We start from the raw sequence: 18,383 nt of genomic DNA on the forward strand, positions 1-18,383 counted from the left end.
GCTAGGTGGTGGGGGCGCACTCCTTAAATCCCAGCACTTGGGAGGCAGAGGCAGGTAGATCCTAGGAGATTGAGGCCAGCCTGGTCTACAGAGTGAGTTCCAGGACAGTCAGGATTGTTACACTGAGAAACCCTGTCTTGAAAAACCATTAAAAAAAAGGTCTAATTTTGTAGTCAGCTCTCATGTCCTGGGGCTCACACCCGCCTGTAACTCTATCTCCAGGGACTCCCACACCTATAGTCCCTGTGGAATCTGCAGGCATGTATGCATACCCACGTGCACATAATTAAAAAGATTAAAAGGTAGATCTTTAAAATCTTTCATAAACAAGTCCCCGTGCAGTGTGTGGATGATTTGATGACTGATTAGGTACACATGTGATACCACGTTAGCCTACAGGTCATTTGTTTTCCTTTTAACTTTTCCCATCAATGGCTCCCTTACAGTCAATTGTTTCTCAAAGACTAAGATATGATTTCAACCTTTGCATAGTAGGGCCACTTTCAGATGAATGGGGAAGGCTGACAACGTTCAGAGCTGGGAGAATCAGGGCTGCCATCAGGGGGCGCCAGAGACTCTCGCCGCCACGGAGGGAGGAGCCCTGCAAAAGCGCAAGCGGATTTTCTCCAGGTGAATTCCAGGAGGCACTCGAGATCTTGGACCTAACCCAAGACTTTTTTTCTTCCCTCTGGCTCTCTCTCTCTTCACCATGGCCGTCAGACTCTGAGAGATGAGTATCCACGCTTCCACCTTCAGCCGGTGGCCTTGCCTTTCTGGGGATCAAGCTAACGCTCCCCGCAAGGGACCTATCTGACTTCATTTACTCCGTTATTACTGCCCGCTGCGATGCTATTACCTGAACCCAGGGCCTGGTTCACGCTTTCCAAGGATAGTTGTCAGACTTAAGCATTTAATGACACCCACGTCGGTCAAAGTCTGGAGACAGGATGGAGTGTGGACCCGCACTGTCAACTTCAGAATCCCTTGGAACCTGGTCAGAAATGCCCATTCTCTCGGTCCTCCGTCGTCAGCCTCTTGGGCAGGGAGGGGGTGTCCCTCGTGGGTGACTGTGAGATGGCTGGAAGTGGACATCCAGTGGGTCTGGAGGCGCAGCGCCGGAGTGCGGGAGATCTCCAGCTCCGGGTTCGCGGTCACGTGGGCTCTTCAGCTAACCACCCACCCCCTCTTCACCGTCTTTAAAAGGAAGATGCACTAATGCCGTTAGTCGTGGATAATCTTTGCAGTCTCTCCAGCTGCTGGCCTTTTTGAAACGAACTCCCTGCCTCTTCTTAGGCTTCTAGAACCCCCTCTAGAAACTTCCCGGGAGCCTGGCCGGGAGGGAGCTGCTTGTGCTGCGACTGGCATCCTTGGTATCCTGTCTGAGTAGAGTCTGGCAGCCCCAGCCGGGCTGAGCGGCTGCCGAGTCCTGCGCGGGCCAAGGAAAGCACGCGTCTGCTTTTAGACAATGTCAGGTAAGTGCCCTATTGCCCAGAGTGTGGTTTCATTGGCTTTGTGTGGATTCCTGCAATGGGAAGCCAGCAATATTTAGAACAATAAAGGGCCAGGGGGATGGACGGAACTGTCTTCAACACTACTGGAAACAGATTTTGTTGACTTTTGGGTTGGTTGTGTGCATATAACTTTTTTTTTAATAAAAAGAAAATTCCCGTGGTTTTCCTCCGTGGATTCCTGGGGTGGATGAAATGATGAAGCTTTTTGCCTGAGTATCGTGGACCAGGGAAGATGTTCCTATTTCAGGCCGGTGATCATGGCTTGATCATGGTAATCCTTAGTCATGTCAGAAATAGATTTCTTTCCATGTAGGTTCAGATACGTTAAATCTGATCTCTCTTATTTGCTGGAGACGAATTTAACTGTTGCTTCTTCAAGATTACCTGTAGTGACTGTTTCACTGTGGAAGTAGAAAACTGGGCCAAGTGAATATTGTTTTTGTGTGTGAGAAACAAAACTTTGAATTTGCGTGGAGCTCTATTCAGAAAGTAAGCCTGATGGTTATTCTTACATTTCAGAAGCCAGGTTGTATTTTGTGTGGCACACAGCACCTCGGAGAAAGGAGTTTTGTTCTATTTCAAGTGTTTCCACTTGAAATTTTATTTCTGCTGTAATGACTCCACTCATGGTGGCATTTCCCCTCTCTCCCTGTAAATGTTATTTAAAAAGTGAAAGGGAAGATTAGAAGCCAAATATATGGGGACAATGAAAGAGTGTGATAAATGCTGAACTCACTCTCTTCCCCAAGAAAACCTGAAGAGTGGTTCTCAGCCCGTGGCTCATACCCCACTGACAAACCTTTTCTCCAAGAATAGTTACATTACGATTCATGATGGTAGCAAAATTACAGTCACTAAGTAGCACCAGAAATAATGTTATGGTTGGGGATCCCCACAATGTGAGGAACTGTGTTCAAGGGTCACAGCATTGGGAAGGTTGAGAACCATTGCTCTAACTAACAGACGTTCTGTCTGAACAAAGTAAGAGGTCACTAAGTGTTAAAGCAGAAACTTTAGCGTTCCAGTTTATGTTCAGCGATTTTCTGGATGAATCTGAAATTCTTATTTCAAAAGCAGTGTTAAAAGGAACACTTTAAGTCTTGCTCAAGATGCCTAAGTGTTTGAAACAAACAAAAAGCACATGTTGTACCATTTCAAGGTGTATTTGAGGAAGCCAAATGGTTCTAGTCAGAGTTGACATTCCTCAGAAATGATTTTAATATAAAAAAGGTAAAACTTAGTACTCAATTCAACCTATTAAATATATAATTGGCCTTTAATGGACATTATGTCCTTTGTGAAGACTAAGTCACTGTAATTCAACAGGCTATGCCTTAAAATTTATTTCAAGTCATTTTATGGAATATGTTAGGAAGTGATTGCACAAAATTCTGAGGAGTAAACATCAGTCACTTGCTGGTAAGTTTTTGTTGATTGTACACAAAGCCCTTGAAAACTGAATGCTTGGATATTGGATCTCATTATTCAGTGTTTAGTACCTTGTGATAGACATTTGAAAAAAACATGCTTATTGCAGTATTGTTTACAGACAGATGAATTTAAGATTAAAAAAATACCACTCTAAGGATTATGAGAGAGAGGGATTAGCTGTTTCTCATTTTGGAAGATACACATATAGTTTTAAAGAGTTTCGTGTAAGTCAATTATTAGTGGTCAGTTTTATGGTTAGAGTAAGTTTTCTTTGTTCCTAACATGAAATTGATTGGGGACCTTAATATTTTGCTTTGGAAAAGATAAACGTGTGAAGGTGGTAACTGCTAAATAGAAACACAGCAAGAAGGCTTGATGCTTAAAAAGGTGTGCCTAAGGGGCCATGGATGTGGCTCAGCTGGTGGAGAGCTTGCCTGGCACGCACGCAGCCCTGGCCTCCATCCACAGCCTTGCATGAATCAGGCGCGGTGGTGCTTGCCTACAATCCTAGAACTCAGAATATAGAAGCGGGAAGACCAGGGAGTTTAAGGACAACCTTGGCTGTATAGCAGTTTTTAGGCCAGCTTGGGCTACATGAGATCGTGTCTTAGAAAAGGAGGAAGAAGAGAAATGTGTTTGTATGCATTTTTCTTGTCCAGGGAATTGTTTCTGGTGAGTGTGAATTGGATTGTTTGAATAGGATGCTTGTGATGGGGGAGGAGAATGGGCAGGTGGAGGAAGAATGGAGGTAGCCTGTCAAAGCCATCCACATCTGCGGGCCCAGGATATGGCACTCGGGAGGTGGCATTTTGTTTACACACAGGCAGCAGACAGGTTCCTAGCAGCCCAACTATCTGGGCTGCTTGTGGCGGTGGGCTTCTGTCACACACAAGCTTAAAGAGTAAAATTCAGAAGCATGTCTTCACGATCAGAAATCGTTTTATCTTAAACTGGGCATCCTGACCAATGTGAGAGGTGTGGCCTGTGGCATGCCAGTAGACTGGTTTCACCCTCTTCCCCATCCAGGATGCTTTTCACTTATGCCATTTCCTTGGGGCGTCCCACAATGTTTTCTCTTTTCTGCAGAAAAGAATGTGAAAGTTCAAGGAATTTATGTGGTTTGTCTAAGATCTGGTGTTTAGGCAGAGAGGAGTCTAGGACCCAGTGTTGTGTTCTGCCCACTGGGCCAGAGTACACGTGAATTCACACGGGCTGGCTGGTGACTGACTTCTGTCCGTCAGCTGGATTTGTAGGTCTGTCTGCTCTTTGTGGAATGCTGTGTTACTTCCAGGGACAACCTTATTCTTCTCCATAAATCCACTGTCAACACTGGAGTTTTTCAAAGTTATTTATTTTTAGGCTTGAGATCCAAAATGTGTTTCTCCGGCTTGTATTTTAGCATGCCATGCATAACCCTGAGTGTACGAAATCTTCTCCGAGGTTGTGATTTAGGAAGAAAAGTTGTTATCAGTGAACATGCTACTAATCATCCAAGATGCCCCTGACAAGTAGTTGTGATGTGAATCTGGATCTACCAAAAGATATTCAGCCAAAGGGCAACCCTCGTTCTAACGGTCACCATCCAGGAGTGGTTCTCAACAATCCTGAGTGTACTGGGACTTGGTAGAAAAACTGGAGAAGTTGGCTACTGCCATGCTAGCATGTGAGATCTGCTTTCTAGGTGACATCGTTGTGGCAGCCTAGACCGATGGCCTGAATGATCTTGGCACTTGCCTTTCTGTGGCAGGTACCTGACCTGAGGGTGTGGGAATGGGTGATGGGATCAACCCTCTGCTGTTTTTAAATTTTATGATCACTTACCATCTGGATAAGGGAAAGTGTTTTTTTCAAGTTCATGTCTTTCCACGCTGACTGCCCATTGATTTGTTTTTATGTATATGTGTGTGTGGGTACACATAGGCACACACATATGTGTGTGTATGAGCACCTGCAAGCCAGAAGACAACACCAAGTGCTGCTTTTCTTAAGACACTGTCCACCTTGAAAATATATTTTACTATTTACTTATGCATGTGGTATCTGGGGAGGCCTGAAGAAGATGTCAGGTCCTCTGGAGCTGGGGATGTAGGCAGTAGTGAGCCACTTGGTGTGGGTGCTGGGAACTGAACTTGGGTCCTCTGAAAGAGTAGCAAGCACTCTTAACCACTGAGCCATCTGTTCAGCCCAATTTAATCTATTATTATTTATTAATATTATTATTATTACCGTGTTTGTATGCATGATATCTGTGTGCATGCCATGACGCTGCATGTGTCTGGAGGCTGGAGGACAACTTTTCTCCCATTCTTCTGTGGGTTCTGATAATCAAAGTCAGTCTGCTTATAAACAAGTGATTTTACCTGCTGAGTATTCTCATTTGTCTCCACCTTGTTGGTTTGTTTTTGAGACGGAGTCTGTCATTGGCCTGCTATGAACCATCAAGAAGCCTTTTCCATGGATTCTTGGATTGAACTTGGATCTCCCTGTTTGCAGAGTAAACACTTTTCTGACTGAGTTACCTCCTCAACCCAGTTACGTCATACCTCTTAAAAGGCCTGATGAAGGGGCTGCCGAGATAACTCAGTTGTTAAAAGCACTTACTGCTTTTTCAGAGGGCCAGGGTTCATTTCCCAGCACCCTCATGGTAGTTCACAACCATCTGTGACTCCTGCTCCAGGAGATCTGATTTCTTTGGGTACCAGATATGCACTCAGTGCACAGACATACGTGGCCAAAATGCTCAGACACAGGAAAATAAGAATAAACAAATTTTAAATAAGAGGTCTGATGAGAAGAAACCACAGCCGAAGTTTCTGATGGTTGCTACGTGGAGTCTGCTGAACTTGGAGGTGAAAAGTTAAGACCCTGTAGACTCAGTAAGATCTTGTTTGATCACAATGCTAAAATTGTATCAAACCATTTGTCATTTAATTATATTTTTGTTAACAGTATCATCTTGAAGTCCTTTGCTCAAATTTGAGTTTTACTGTTCTCTTTGCTTATAATTTCCTGAATTTAATTACTTTTCATACGACAATTCAGAGCACTGTGTTTGTTCCTTATGGAGGGAGGTTTACGCTCAGAAAGACTGAGTGGCATTTTTGTGTTTTTCTATTTGTGTTGTTTTTTTCTGTTTTTTTGTTTTGTTTTGTTTTGTTGTTGTTTTTAGACAGGGTCACAGTACATAGCTCCAGATGGCCTGGAACTCAATATGCAGAACAGGCTGGCATCAAACTTGCAGCTACAACTCTTGCCTCTGCCATTCCAGTGCCAGGAATACAGGTGAGTGCCACCATGCCTGTATCATCCAGCGATGCTCTGTGTAGGAAGGCCATAAAGGGTTGGGGGTGTGGCTTCATTGGTAGAGTGTTTGTCTAGCATGCACAAAGCAGGGCTTGATCCACAGCCCCACATATACTGGACACGGTTGTGTACATCTTTAATTGCAGACCCAGGGAGGTAGAAGAGTTCAAAGTCACTGCTAGTTACATAACAAGTTCAATACCACCCTGGGTTACATGAAATACTGACTCAACAAACAAACAAAAAACAAAAGTAGGACTGGAGAGATGACCTGGTGACTAAAGGCACAATCATGAGGACCAAAGTTCTAACCCTGGCACCAAGTGTAACAAGTTAGATATCCCATGCATGCTTGCAATCTCAGTTTCAGGAGGGATGGAGATAGGAGACTAGGGTTTTGGGCTTACATCATTACAGAGAAAAACTTGAGACCTAGATTTAGGGAGAGAAGGAGTAGGTGGGGATAGGATAGTGGAGGAAACCCTCTGGCCTCCATGGGTGTACACAGGTGCATGTACCTGCACATACAGGTACACATACACATGTGTGTACTGCACACACAAATAAATACATAAATAAATCTTTAAAAAGGTAGTATATATTGCATGGTGACCATACTTATTTTTGGACATAATTTTTATTTGTTAAATTGGACCTGCCATTTTGGCTCTTTATATTTTTTTGAATGTTCAAGAAATTTAATTTTAATTATTACCTCCAAATTTTGAGTATAAATATGATTGCTATGCATATCAAGAGCTTATATATTGTGCTCTCAGTTGTTAGAAAGTGCGCTGTTTAAAGAACTCTAAATGTGTTTTGATTAAAGCTTTGGTAGCATCAGATGTGCTCTGATGATAGTCAAACCGTGCATTGAAGTCTGATCATGGAGCTGAAATACTGACGACACAGCATAGGGAGGGGTTAAGATAGCCCCGAGGCTTGAGAGACAGCTCTGCAGCTAAGAGCATTTGCTCCTCTTCCAAAGGACCTCGTTATTATCCACCAAATTCCCCGTGCCTTTGAATCTTTGGCTTGCCTGTTCTGTTGGTATAGCAGTCAGGATCAAATCAGAACATCCAATTATATGATATCTTCAACAGGAGAAATTTAATATGAAGAAACACTAACTATAAGAAGAGATAAGCAAGGTGTGGTGGCACACACCTTTAGTTCCAGCACTCGGGAGGCAGAGGTAGGCCGATCTATATGAGTTCAAGGCCAGCCTTGTCTACAGAGCGAGTTCTAGAACAGCCAGGGCTACACAGAGAAACCCTGTCTCGAAAAACAAAAAACGAGAGAGAGAGAGAGAGAGAGAGAGAGAGAGAGAGAGAGAGAGAGAGAGAGAGAGAAGTATGAACTATGCAGAGATTCTTTTCTTTTGGACCCTTAGGGCTGAGGGAAGAGTACCCAGTTGGCGAATGAGTTTAGAACTTTCTGGGCAAGGTGAGGTTTGGCCATTGACTTGCAGTGATGTCAGGCGGTTTAGAGGATCTAGGGTTGCTGATTAAGCAAAGGTTCCCCCTAAAATGCAGTTCAGTGGTTGGCGGCCAGTAACCAGGCCATGCACTCAAAGTGGGAATCTGGGTTCCCTCAAGGGCAGAAAACCTTCAGAGCATGTCAGTTGTTGTGGTGACAAGAGTCTTGTGCAATGGATGACTCTGCAGTGCTTAGGTGCCTATGAAGAGGTCATTGCTATGCAGACTGCAAGGCTGCCAAGGGATTTCATTCTGGACCTTTGTCTGGGGCAAGCTCCACCCTGGCTGGATTCTCCCATTCACAGGCCTGCCTCTGCCAGGGCCATTTGTCCCACTGTGTCTCTATAGTTCCCTCTACTGAGCTAACCATTGAGCTCAGTTTGAGCGTACAGGAATTCTGTTATTTCTTGGTTTTATTTTTGTACAAGTCCTATATTGAAGGCTGCTTTTAAAGTTTAGAGGCAATAGACTGACAAAGTCAGACTGGGATAAATATTCAAATATGTCAAAACTATAATAGTCTCATTTGCCGATGTTCCCCCTTTAGGTTTATCTTTTAGTTACAACTTACAGCTGATCTTATATATCTTTATGTATTTCTGTGTTTTTAAATTTGAATATAATTTTGTGATAAATCATTATGGCTAAACGTTCTTATAGTTGAGACCTGGAGAGGTGGCTCAGCAGTTAAGACCGCTGGTTTCTTCTCCAGATGGCCTCATTGTGTTTCAGAACCTTCTGCAACTGCAGTCCAAGGGGATCCAGGCACCTCTGTAAGCCCCAGGCACACAAGTAGTACATGACAGAACATCTATACATCTGCAATAACAATGTTTTTAAAAAATCCCTGTAGTTGGTAGCAGCAACAATAAAGTAATAAGAAGTGAATGAGAGAGGGTATGGCTTTGTTGGCAGATGCTTTCTTAGCATGTGTAGGATCCTGTATTTGATCCCGGGATCGAACTCTGCAAACTTAGCATGGGGGGAATATATATAACCCCAGAACTTGGGAGGGAGGTAGAGGCAGGGGGATCAGAAATTTAAGATCACCTTTGACTACATAAGGAGTTTGAGGATGGTATCGGATATATAAGAACCTGTCTCAAAAAAAATTCCCCCCCAAACAGTCAATGAAATAGAGAATGAGAACCCCACACCTTATATTTACACCCCTCTGTAGGCAATGTTTTCATATATATCTTCTAGGATATACTTGTAGTCCTGTACTAGTGTGTGTATGTGTGTGTGTGTGTGTTAGAGACAGAGACATGCAGAAACAGACAGAGAGAAAACAAAAGGGTAGCATATGGGTGTGGTGATGTATTACTTATGATTTATTAAAGCTTGCCTGAGGATTCAGAAAGCAAGCCACAAGCCATAAAAGCCAGGCATACATCATTAATCCTAGCAACCAGAAGCTAGGAGGTGATGGTCCATACTGTTAATACTAGGACTCAGAATTAAGAGGGAGATGAATCTCTGTGAGTCCAAGGCCACCCAGATCCACACAAGAGTGAATCAGTCTCAAAGAGAATTATAGCTCACACCTTTAATCTCAGGACTCTTGAGAGATATATAAGACAGGAGCAAGGCCTCAGTAGGAGGCATTCATTCTCCGGCCACACTGAGAAAAGGCAGCAGTTTGAGACTTGGTGAAAAGCTTGTGTGTGGATCAGCCCTTTCAGTCTGAGTCAGAGGTGAGAGCTAGTCGCTGGCTGCTTTGCTTTTTCTGATATTCATCTTGAAACTTGAACCCCAATATCAGTCTCTGGGGTTTATTTTCCCTGCTACACATGGGCTTTCAGGAAACCTCACTTCCTACCATGGGCTCTGGGATTGAACTCACCATCTGGGTTGAGCAGCAGACACTTTATCCATGGAGCTATTGTGCCCTGTGTTTTCTTTTTCTTGAGCTATAGTATCATATATCCCATGTTGGTCTTGAACTCCTGACAAGAGGATGACCTTGAACTTCTGATCCTTCTGCTTCTGCCTCTGGAATACTGGATTTATAAAGATCTTCCACAATCCCTGGTTTAGGCAATGGTGGGGATCAAAGTCAAGGTCTCCCACGTGTGAGGCAAGTGTTCTACCAACTATGCTATATTCCCACTTCCACTTTTTCCTCCCCTCCCCTCCCCTCCCCTCTCCTCTCCTCTCCTCTCCTCTCCTCTCCTCTCCTCTCCTCTCCTCTCCTCTCCTCTCCTCTCCTCTCCTCTCCTCTCCTCTCCTCTCCTCTCCTTTCTCCTCTCCTCTCCCCTCCTCTCCCCTCCCCTCCTCTCTTCTTCTCCCGTTCTCTCTTCTCCCCTAACCCCTCTTCTTCCCACCCCTCCCCTCCCCTTCCATTTCCTTTAGACTGTGTCTCACTCTGTAGCTAAAAGCAGGCCTGGAACCGGAAGTTCTCCTGCCTCAGTTTCCTTGAGTGCTGGGCTGTAGGTAAGCACCACTATCCCTAGCTAAAATGAATGCGTGTTAGTTACTCTTGTAGCTTGAATTAACTGAGCATTATTGGCTTTCCGTTGCAGGCATTACACCTGCCTATGAGTCTCTGAGAACATAATGTCCGTCTGCACATCTTCTCACAAGGATTTTTCTCAGCTGCTACCTGTTCAAGACATGGATATCAAGAACTCACCATCAAGCCTTAATTCCCCTGTTTCCTACAACTGTGGCCAGTCCATCCTGCCGCTGGAGCATGGCCCCATCTATATCCCTTCCTCCTACGTAGAGAACCGTCATGAATACTCTACTATGGCATTCTATAGTCCTGCTGTGATGAATTATAGTGTTCCGAGCAGTGCCAACAACCTGGAAGGCGGGCCTGTTCGACAGACCACAAGCCCAAATGTGTTATGGCCAACTTCTGGACACCTCTCTCCTTTAGCGGCCCACTGCCAGTCATCACTACTGTGTGCAGAGCCCCAAAAGAGCCCTTGGTATGAAGCGAGATCACTAGAACACACCTTGCCTGGGAGCAGGTAAAGCCCTGTCTTCATCTAAGTCATGGACGGTGGCATGATCCTCACTTTACAGCTTAGTGAGAAAGACATGTGTTAGGTCTTTATTTTCTCACTCTCTTAGGATGCCTGAGACGTACTGCTCTGTCCTATTCTGATAGTCCCATTCTTATAAAAACGTTGTGCCTGTGGAGAAAGTTCACTGTGATCTCTGTTCTCTGTATGCAACAGACATCAAACTTACATCAGTTTGGTTTTGGTGAAGGTGTTGGGTTTTAAATGTTTGTTTCTTAAGGTCAGATTAGAGTCTTACCTGTAAAATGATGGGTTACTTGTTGTTGATGACAAATTGTTTCCAAGATGAAAGTAACCATGGTAACTCTACAACTTCCATGAAGTGGCCATGGGAAGCCAGGAAAGACAATGGGCATAAGCTTTAGTGATGAGCCCAGGCAGTGCTTTGTAATGATCAATGAGGAACTAACCTTAGGATCCTATTGAAAATTTCTAAAGTTAAAACAAATCGAACTCCAAATGCATGGCCAAACGACAGATTATTTCAGTCTAATTTGTAAGTGTTAATGGCTGTGGAGGGAGAAGATGGCTTATGAATAAGTGGTAGGAAGAAATGGATTTCTGGAAGAAGAGTACTGAGTTATGGCACACTGACTAGTAAATGCATTACCTGCAGGGTGTGGTGGCACATCCCTTTGATCCCAGCATTCTGGAGGCAGGGACAGGCAGATCTCTGAGTTTGGGGCCAGCCTGATCTACATAATGAGTTCCAGGACAGCCAGGGCTGAATAGAGAGATCTTGTCTCCAAAGAAAACCCAAAACAAATAAAATATCATTACTTTTTAAATACTATCATAAAACTTAGAGCATATAGAAGCTGGAGTGCCTATCTCAGTGCTAGGGGGTGGGTTTAACATTCATGAGGCTCTGGGTCCATGCCCCAGCAACCCAAAACCCAGCACCTTCAAGCCCCGACCCAAACCAAAACAATCTTTGAGAAAATATTATACAATAATTGAATTTTTCTTAATCTTTTTATTTGTTGGTAAGATAACATATAAAAACTGTGGGGCACATCTGAAGGTTAATGCTTTTCACTTACATTTCATTTAAATGATGACTTTTTTAATCTGTTAAAAATCTCATCAAAGTCCTGCTAATATTTAGACAAACTTACCATCGGGAAAGTTTTCTATCATTTCTAAGTTAGTCATACCTTTACTATCTCCCTTCCCAGAAGAAACATGTCTTAGCAAAATCAGCCCCTAGGGGGCGTGTGCTGCCGCCCCTGCCGCCCCTCTGATAGGAGGGGCTCTTCTTCCAGTCCTGAGCTGCCCACCTCCTTCAGCCTCCTGAGGACCTGTCCATACCACCTAAACAATCAGAGGGCAGTCACGCCCCACACTGGGCTCTTTGAGATACCATGGCGGGTTTCCTGGAACAGATTTATACCTAACCCCGAAAGGCAAACTTAACGTTTGGCAAAGTTCATGCTACTTATTTATTTATTCTTTCCGGAAGCCCTTGATCTCTCTTTTGCATCCTTTTACAATGCCTGTTTTCTCTGCTTCCCCAGAGAGACGCTGAAAAGGAAGCTGAGTGGGGGCAGCTGTGCCAGCCCTGTCACTAGTCCGAGTTCAAAGAGGGATGCTCACTTCTGCGCAGTTTGCAGCGATTATGCATCTGGGTATCACTATGGCGTCTGGTCGTGCGAAGGATGTAAGGCCTTTTTTAAAAGAAGCATTCAAGGTACAAGACTACGACACACCACTTCTTTAATTTTCACACTTTGGCTTGCAAGCAGTTTTGCAGAGATGGCCTGGTATAAGTGCCACTGTTGCCCTGGCTGGTACACTTCATGAACCTGAGCAGCTCAGATGGACGTGTGTGTTAGGGAGTCGGTTGAGTGGGGGTGTATGGGTCCTTGGATTGCATGTTTCTACTCCAGAACCTCAAGATTATAGGGGTCAGTTTACCACACCTAACTGGGGAAGGGGGGGGTGTGTAGAAAAGGAGGGAAGATATCTGTTTACAACCCTGTAAAGATGCTGTTTGGAAAAAAATCTGTGCTCATCAGGAGCTCTGAGGGGTGTCTGTCTGCCTGTCTTTGTTTTTTCTTAGGTTTAACATAGGGCATGCTTATGTCATGATGGTTGGCTGGCTCCTGAGGGAAAGAGAATAAATATAATTTATGGAAATGGTCAGAAATCAGGAATTAACTGTAGTGGACTTGAGAAGTGTGTCATCTTTGGACTCATGGAGTCACCTTTGCAACCCCCTGGTTTTTAGTCTGGCATCAGACTACCTCCTTGACCTTTACTAGAGTCTTTGCTGGCAGTTATTGGTGTGTACTTGTTCATGATGTGCTTTCTGTTAAAACAGTGTGTGTGCGTGCGTGCGTGCGTGTGTGTGTGTGTGTGTGTGTGTGTGTGTGTGTGTTGGAGGAGGGTTACAGGGTTACATGTGGCGATAAAGGATACTGTGCTGGAGTTGGTTCTAACCTTCACTATGTGGGCGGGTCTCAGGGCTTGAACTCAGGTCACCCTGCTTGGCAGCAAGCGCCTTTACCCACAGAGCCTTTGGGTTTGCTTTGTGTGTCTGTTTATTTGATAGCATTCTTAATAAACTGCAAGCTGTGCATACCTGACCTCAAGGCTGACTGTCTTTGTTGCTTCTCCCTCATCAGCCTTCTCTCCTTCCAGCCCTCATGTGCTGAAGTCACTTATTTTTAAAGATATTTCTTTTTATGTGTATGGAAGGGTGCATGTATTCATATGTGCATGTGTGTGGGAGGGTACATGTGCATGGAGAAGTACATGTATGCATACATGCATGTGTGTGGGAGGGTGGGTACATGCATGTGTGTGGAGGAGCACATGTACATGTGTGTGGCATGTGTGTGTAGTGGTGTGTGTATGTAGGAGCATATATGCATGTGTGTGTGTGCATGTATGTGGCGGCCACAGATAGACATGAGGTATTTTCTTCTATTGTTCTTAATCTTCATTTTTAAAAGACTATTTTACTTTATATGTGTGAAGGTTTAACTGCATGTATGTTTTTGTACTACACATATGCCTGGTGTCCAGGGAGGCCAAAAGAGTGCATCAAATTCCTTGGAACTTGGAGTTCTAGATGGTTCTGAGCTGCCGTGTGGGTGCTGGGAATTGAACCTGAGTCCTCTGTAAGAGCAGCAAGTGTCCTTAACCACTGAACAGTCTCCCAGCACCCTATATCTTTTTTGAACAGTATTTTTTGCTGAACCTGGGACTTGTGGACTAGACTGGACTGATTGGCCAGGCAAGCTATTGGAATCCTGCTGAGTCTGCCTCCCACTGTTGGGATTACAGGCATGGAACACCTAGGTGCTGGGACTCTGACTCTGAGTCCCTATGCTTTCCCATGAGCACTTGACCCACTGAGGCACCTCCCTAGCCCCAGCCACTTTCTCGTTGGCTTCTTTCCGTTCTGTGCTCTGTCCTCACCCTGCAGCTTCCTCTCGGGCGGTCCCTGCCTCAGAGGTCCTTTTCCACCCATGCCGCAGTGCCCGGCTTCCAGATACTTAATAACCACGTGGGGTTAACAACAGTGAGACAGTGACAAGCTAACTTGTCAGCTGATAGTCCTAGATTAATAGGATACTCACCACAAGCAGAGAAAGACTGGTGACACCGGAAGGCTGGGGACTGGCATGGAGTGAAGAGCCATCTCTCTATGTCTCTATCTCCCTGTATCGATGGCCACTTGTTGTCCCGGCTCCTTTATTACCTCTACGACTTCACCAGCACCCCGTGTCCTCCTCGGTGCAGTGGAAGTGTTTGTGGAGTGGTAGTGGTGAAATATATTCACTAAGCATTTTTATTTGTGGTCACTGAAGTAACAGAAAGCCACATCTAGTTCCCCACTGTAGGGTCAGGACAATTCAGATTTTCTGAAATGCATATTTGAAAGGTTTTTTGTTTGCTTGCTTGACAATGTAGTTCAGGCTAGTCTGGAACTCTGCATAGCCCAAACTAGTCTCAAACTAACGAAGATTATTCACTGGTGCTGGAGAGATGGCTCAGTGATTAAGAGCACTGGCTGCTCTTCCAGAGGACCTGGGTTCAATTCATACCACCACATGGCAGCTCACAACCATCTGTAACTGCAGTCCCAGAAGATCGGGTGTCCTGGTCTCCATGGGCACTGCACACGTGTAGTAGACAGACATACACACAGGCAAAAGACCCATATACATAAAAGTCTTTTAAAGGTATTCACTGTTATATGTGTGTGGTGTGTGCATGTGTGCATGAATGATGTGAGCATGTGTGTATGAATGATGTGTGCATGTATGCATGGGTGTAAATGTAGTGGTCTGAATGGAGAAGCCAGAGGCAAAATCATGTCTCCAGGTTTGCATGACGGGAACTTTTACCAGCTGAGCCATCTTGCTGGCCCCACCTCACTTTTTGAGACAAGGTCCCTCACTGAAGTTTGAACTCACAATTTGGTTAGAATATCTGTCCATCGAGCTCCACGGATCTTCCTATTTCTGTCTCCCCAGCACCCTGCCTCACTGTCCACATAGGCACTGGGGACCCAAACTCAGTAGCCAGCTCTTTACTGATTGAGTCATCTTCTAGGCTTCTTCTTCTTCTTTTTCTTCTTCTTTTTCTTCTTCTTTTTCTTCTTCTTTCTTCTTCTTCTTCTTCTTCTTCTTCTTCTTCTTCTTCTTCTTCTTCTTCTTCTTCTTCTTCTTCTTCTTCTTCTTCTTCCTCCTCCTCTTTTTTGAGACAGGGTTTCTCTGAATTGTTTTGGAGCCTGTCTGCCCTGGAACTCACTTGGTAGACCAGGTTGGTCTCGAACTCGCAGAGATCCGCCTGCCTCTGCCTCCCGAGTGCTGGGATTAAAAGCGTGCGCCACCACCACCCAGCCAGAATTACTTCTTAAGGGACCTTTGACCTATTACAAGTAGCTGTAGCCTTTAAGAAGAAACCTCTCTCTCTCTCTCTTGCTGTACAGGAAATACATGGCAGTTTGGAATATCTGTGGACCTTGAGGATATAGCTGCACATTGTTGACAATAAAATTTCCTCATTACTCTTTTCTGTCGTGTCAGCCAGGGTGCCATATTCCAAATATGCACAAAGGAAAGTTAGTGCCCAAACAATCCTTTCACTGGACTCTTTATATTTTTGGAACAAGTAGTTTGCAATAATCGAAAATTACTGCTTAGTTTCTTAAAACAGCCTCAGAGGGGCCAGGATGTTACACCAGTAACTTCAGGGGTTGACTGCATTGAACTTTAACTTTCATTTTCATTTTTTGAGACAAGGGCTTTCCTTACCAGCTTGTCTGGGAAGCTGCTTGCCCATGCATTAGTGCACTGGATGCTGTGTGGTGCTGGCCTCCCATCAACACTGGCCTTGCTGACCTCTTCAGATAATGAGTCACCAAACTCCAAAGCCTGCTGCTCTCTCCTGGGCTATGGAGCACAGAGAAGGGATCATGGAGGGCTCAAACGGGTCCTTCATGCTGTGAGGCTAAGCCATCTTAAGCTTGTCCTTAAGCTTACTGACCAAGCCGTGTCCCCAGTCCTTGCGCTCTTGTTCAGATCATTCGGTTGGCAAGCATCTCTTTGTTGTTGGGGCCCCAAAGCCTTTCTCACTGCTCTCAACATTCAACCTTATAGATTAATTGCTTTGTCTTTACTGTTGAAAATATTATCAGTTATTGTTATTGTTTCAAATAATGTCATGATTTATATTTGTTTGTAAAACATTGAAAACATGTTTGAATGCTGCCTTAGAACAAATGGGTAAGGTCAGAGCGTCATGTTAACATTTAAAGTCCTTCTTGCACACTCCTTCTTCCTCTTTTTGGTCATCGTCCCGTGTAGCCCAGGCTGGCCTCAAACTCGTGGCTAGCCTTAAACTCCTGAACCTCCTGCTTCCATCTTCCAGGTGCCTGGATTACATATATGAGCAACTATAACTGGCTTAATGTTTAAAATTTCTTGAGAGTTTTTTTTCAACTATTTCTTAGAAAGGCACAAAAGTGATTTTTTTTTATTAGTGAAAAGTGCATGAGTTTCGTTGTTTTGTTTTGAGGCAGGGTCTTTCATAGCCAGGCTGACTTTGAACTCATGACCTTGAACTTCTGATCCTCCGGTCACCATTTCTCAAGTGCGGTGATTACAGGAGTGCAATTTCATGTCCAGACTTGTGCAGTACTGAGACTGGAACCCAGGGCCTTGTATATGAGACAGGGACTCTTAACAAACGAGCCACATCCCCAGGCCCCTGAGGGTTTTGTTTTGTGTTTTTACCAAACTCTTGATAGCATTGAGAGTATCCTGTCAGCTCTGATATTTTTTTTTAAGATAGGGCCTTGCAAAACTGTTCAACTTGACCTTGAACTCACTGTGTTGCTGACTTTAAGCCCTTCCAGCCTCTATCTCCCAAGTTGACTTTACACGTGATGTGCAGAAATATCTAATCATTAAAGGGTCAAATCTTACCATCTTTGATAGTCTTAAATATAGTTTTTAAATTTTAGGTCTTTTGACATTGAGAAATTATATTAACTTGTACTTTGTAATGGTTGACTTTTACATGCTATTATTTAATTGAAAAGAAACACTTTGGCATATTGAGTAAGAAACAAACATACTGCTTCTAAAATACATTTTTCCTATTTTTTTGTTGATTTAAACCTTTCATTTTTTTTCACTGATTTAAAATATGGGAGCTGGGCTGCAGATATGGATCAGCTATGAAGAGAGTTCTAGGCTAGCCTGAGCTACAGCACAGCCTAATTTCAAGGGGGAAAACAGTATAGGATTTTAGTTTGAAATATAACTTACATACAGTAAAATTTTCCTATTTTTATCATTCACGTTTCTAAGTTTTGAGAATATGTAACTGGCACAGTAGTAAAGATGTGAGTGTTATCACTGAAAGGCTCCTCCCATTTCACACTGGTTCCCCAGGCTTGTGGAACAACTGGTGTATTTCCTGTCGCTATGGTTTTGTCTTCCTCAGCCAGTCATACAAGAGAATCATAAGGTATTCAACTGGGCTGGACCAGTAGCTCAGTTGGTAGAGTGTTTGTCTAGTATGCATGAAGCCCTGGATTCAATCCCTATTCTTGGGAGGTAGAGGCAGGAAGAAATTAGAATAGTCCGAGGCTATACTCACTGGCATAGCAAGATCAAGGCCAGCCTGGGCTACATGAGTCTCCCTCTTTCTTTTAAGTATGTGGCCCTTTGTGGTGTGTGTGTGTGTGTGTGTGTGTGTGTGTGTGTGTGTGTGCATGTGCATGTGCAGCATGGCAAGCTTGTGGAAATCAGAGGATAACAAGCAGGAGTTGGTTGGTTCTCTCCTTCCACCATCTTGCCAACCCTGTTTTTGGTTTTTTAAAAAAATGTATTGTGCATGCTTACAGAGGTGTGTGCATTTATATTTTGGTATGTGTGTGTGTGTGTGTGAGAGAGAGAGAGAGAGAGAGACAGGGAAAGAGAGAGAGACAGAGAGTGTGTGTTTAGGTACTTACACGTCACACATGCTTAGTGGGCAGCTCTAGGCATTGATAAACATCAAGTGCTTTTACAAAAACCACAGCAATCCTGCAACCCAGGGGGAATCTTTGTAACTGTTTTCATATCAGAAAACATTTTATTTATGCCTTTTTTATTTGTTTGGTT

General features: G+C 44.1%; 1 protein-coding gene across 4 annotated transcripts in view; it reads left to right on the plus strand.

Annotated features, from left to right (window-relative positions):
* The first annotated feature begins 607 nt into the window (after nucleotides 1-607).
* Nucleotides 608-18,383, plus strand: part of Esr2 (estrogen receptor 2) — a 60,586-nt gene continuing 42,810 nt past the window's right edge. For 3 of the 4 annotated variants that reach the window (XM_040742918.1, XM_040742915.1, XM_040742917.1), the window contains exons 1-3: nucleotides 608-1,472; nucleotides 10,249-10,701; nucleotides 12,273-12,445. In XM_040742918.1, the coding sequence (XP_040598852.1) occupies nucleotides 10,283-10,701; nucleotides 12,273-12,445 (592 nt within the window). In that variant the 5' untranslated portion in view covers nucleotides 608-1,472; nucleotides 10,249-10,282. Of the gene's footprint in view, nucleotides 1,473-6,121; nucleotides 6,225-10,248; nucleotides 10,702-12,272; nucleotides 12,446-18,383 lie in introns of those variants that run through there. The other variant, XM_040742916.1, reaches the window with a different exon arrangement.

The sequence above is a fragment of the Mesocricetus auratus genome, unplaced genomic scaffold (assembly GCF_017639785.1).
Source record: "Mesocricetus auratus isolate SY011 unplaced genomic scaffold, BCM_Maur_2.0 Super-Scaffold_15014, whole genome shotgun sequence".
In the NCBI taxonomy this organism is placed as follows: domain Eukaryota; kingdom Metazoa; phylum Chordata; class Mammalia; order Rodentia; family Cricetidae; genus Mesocricetus; species Mesocricetus auratus.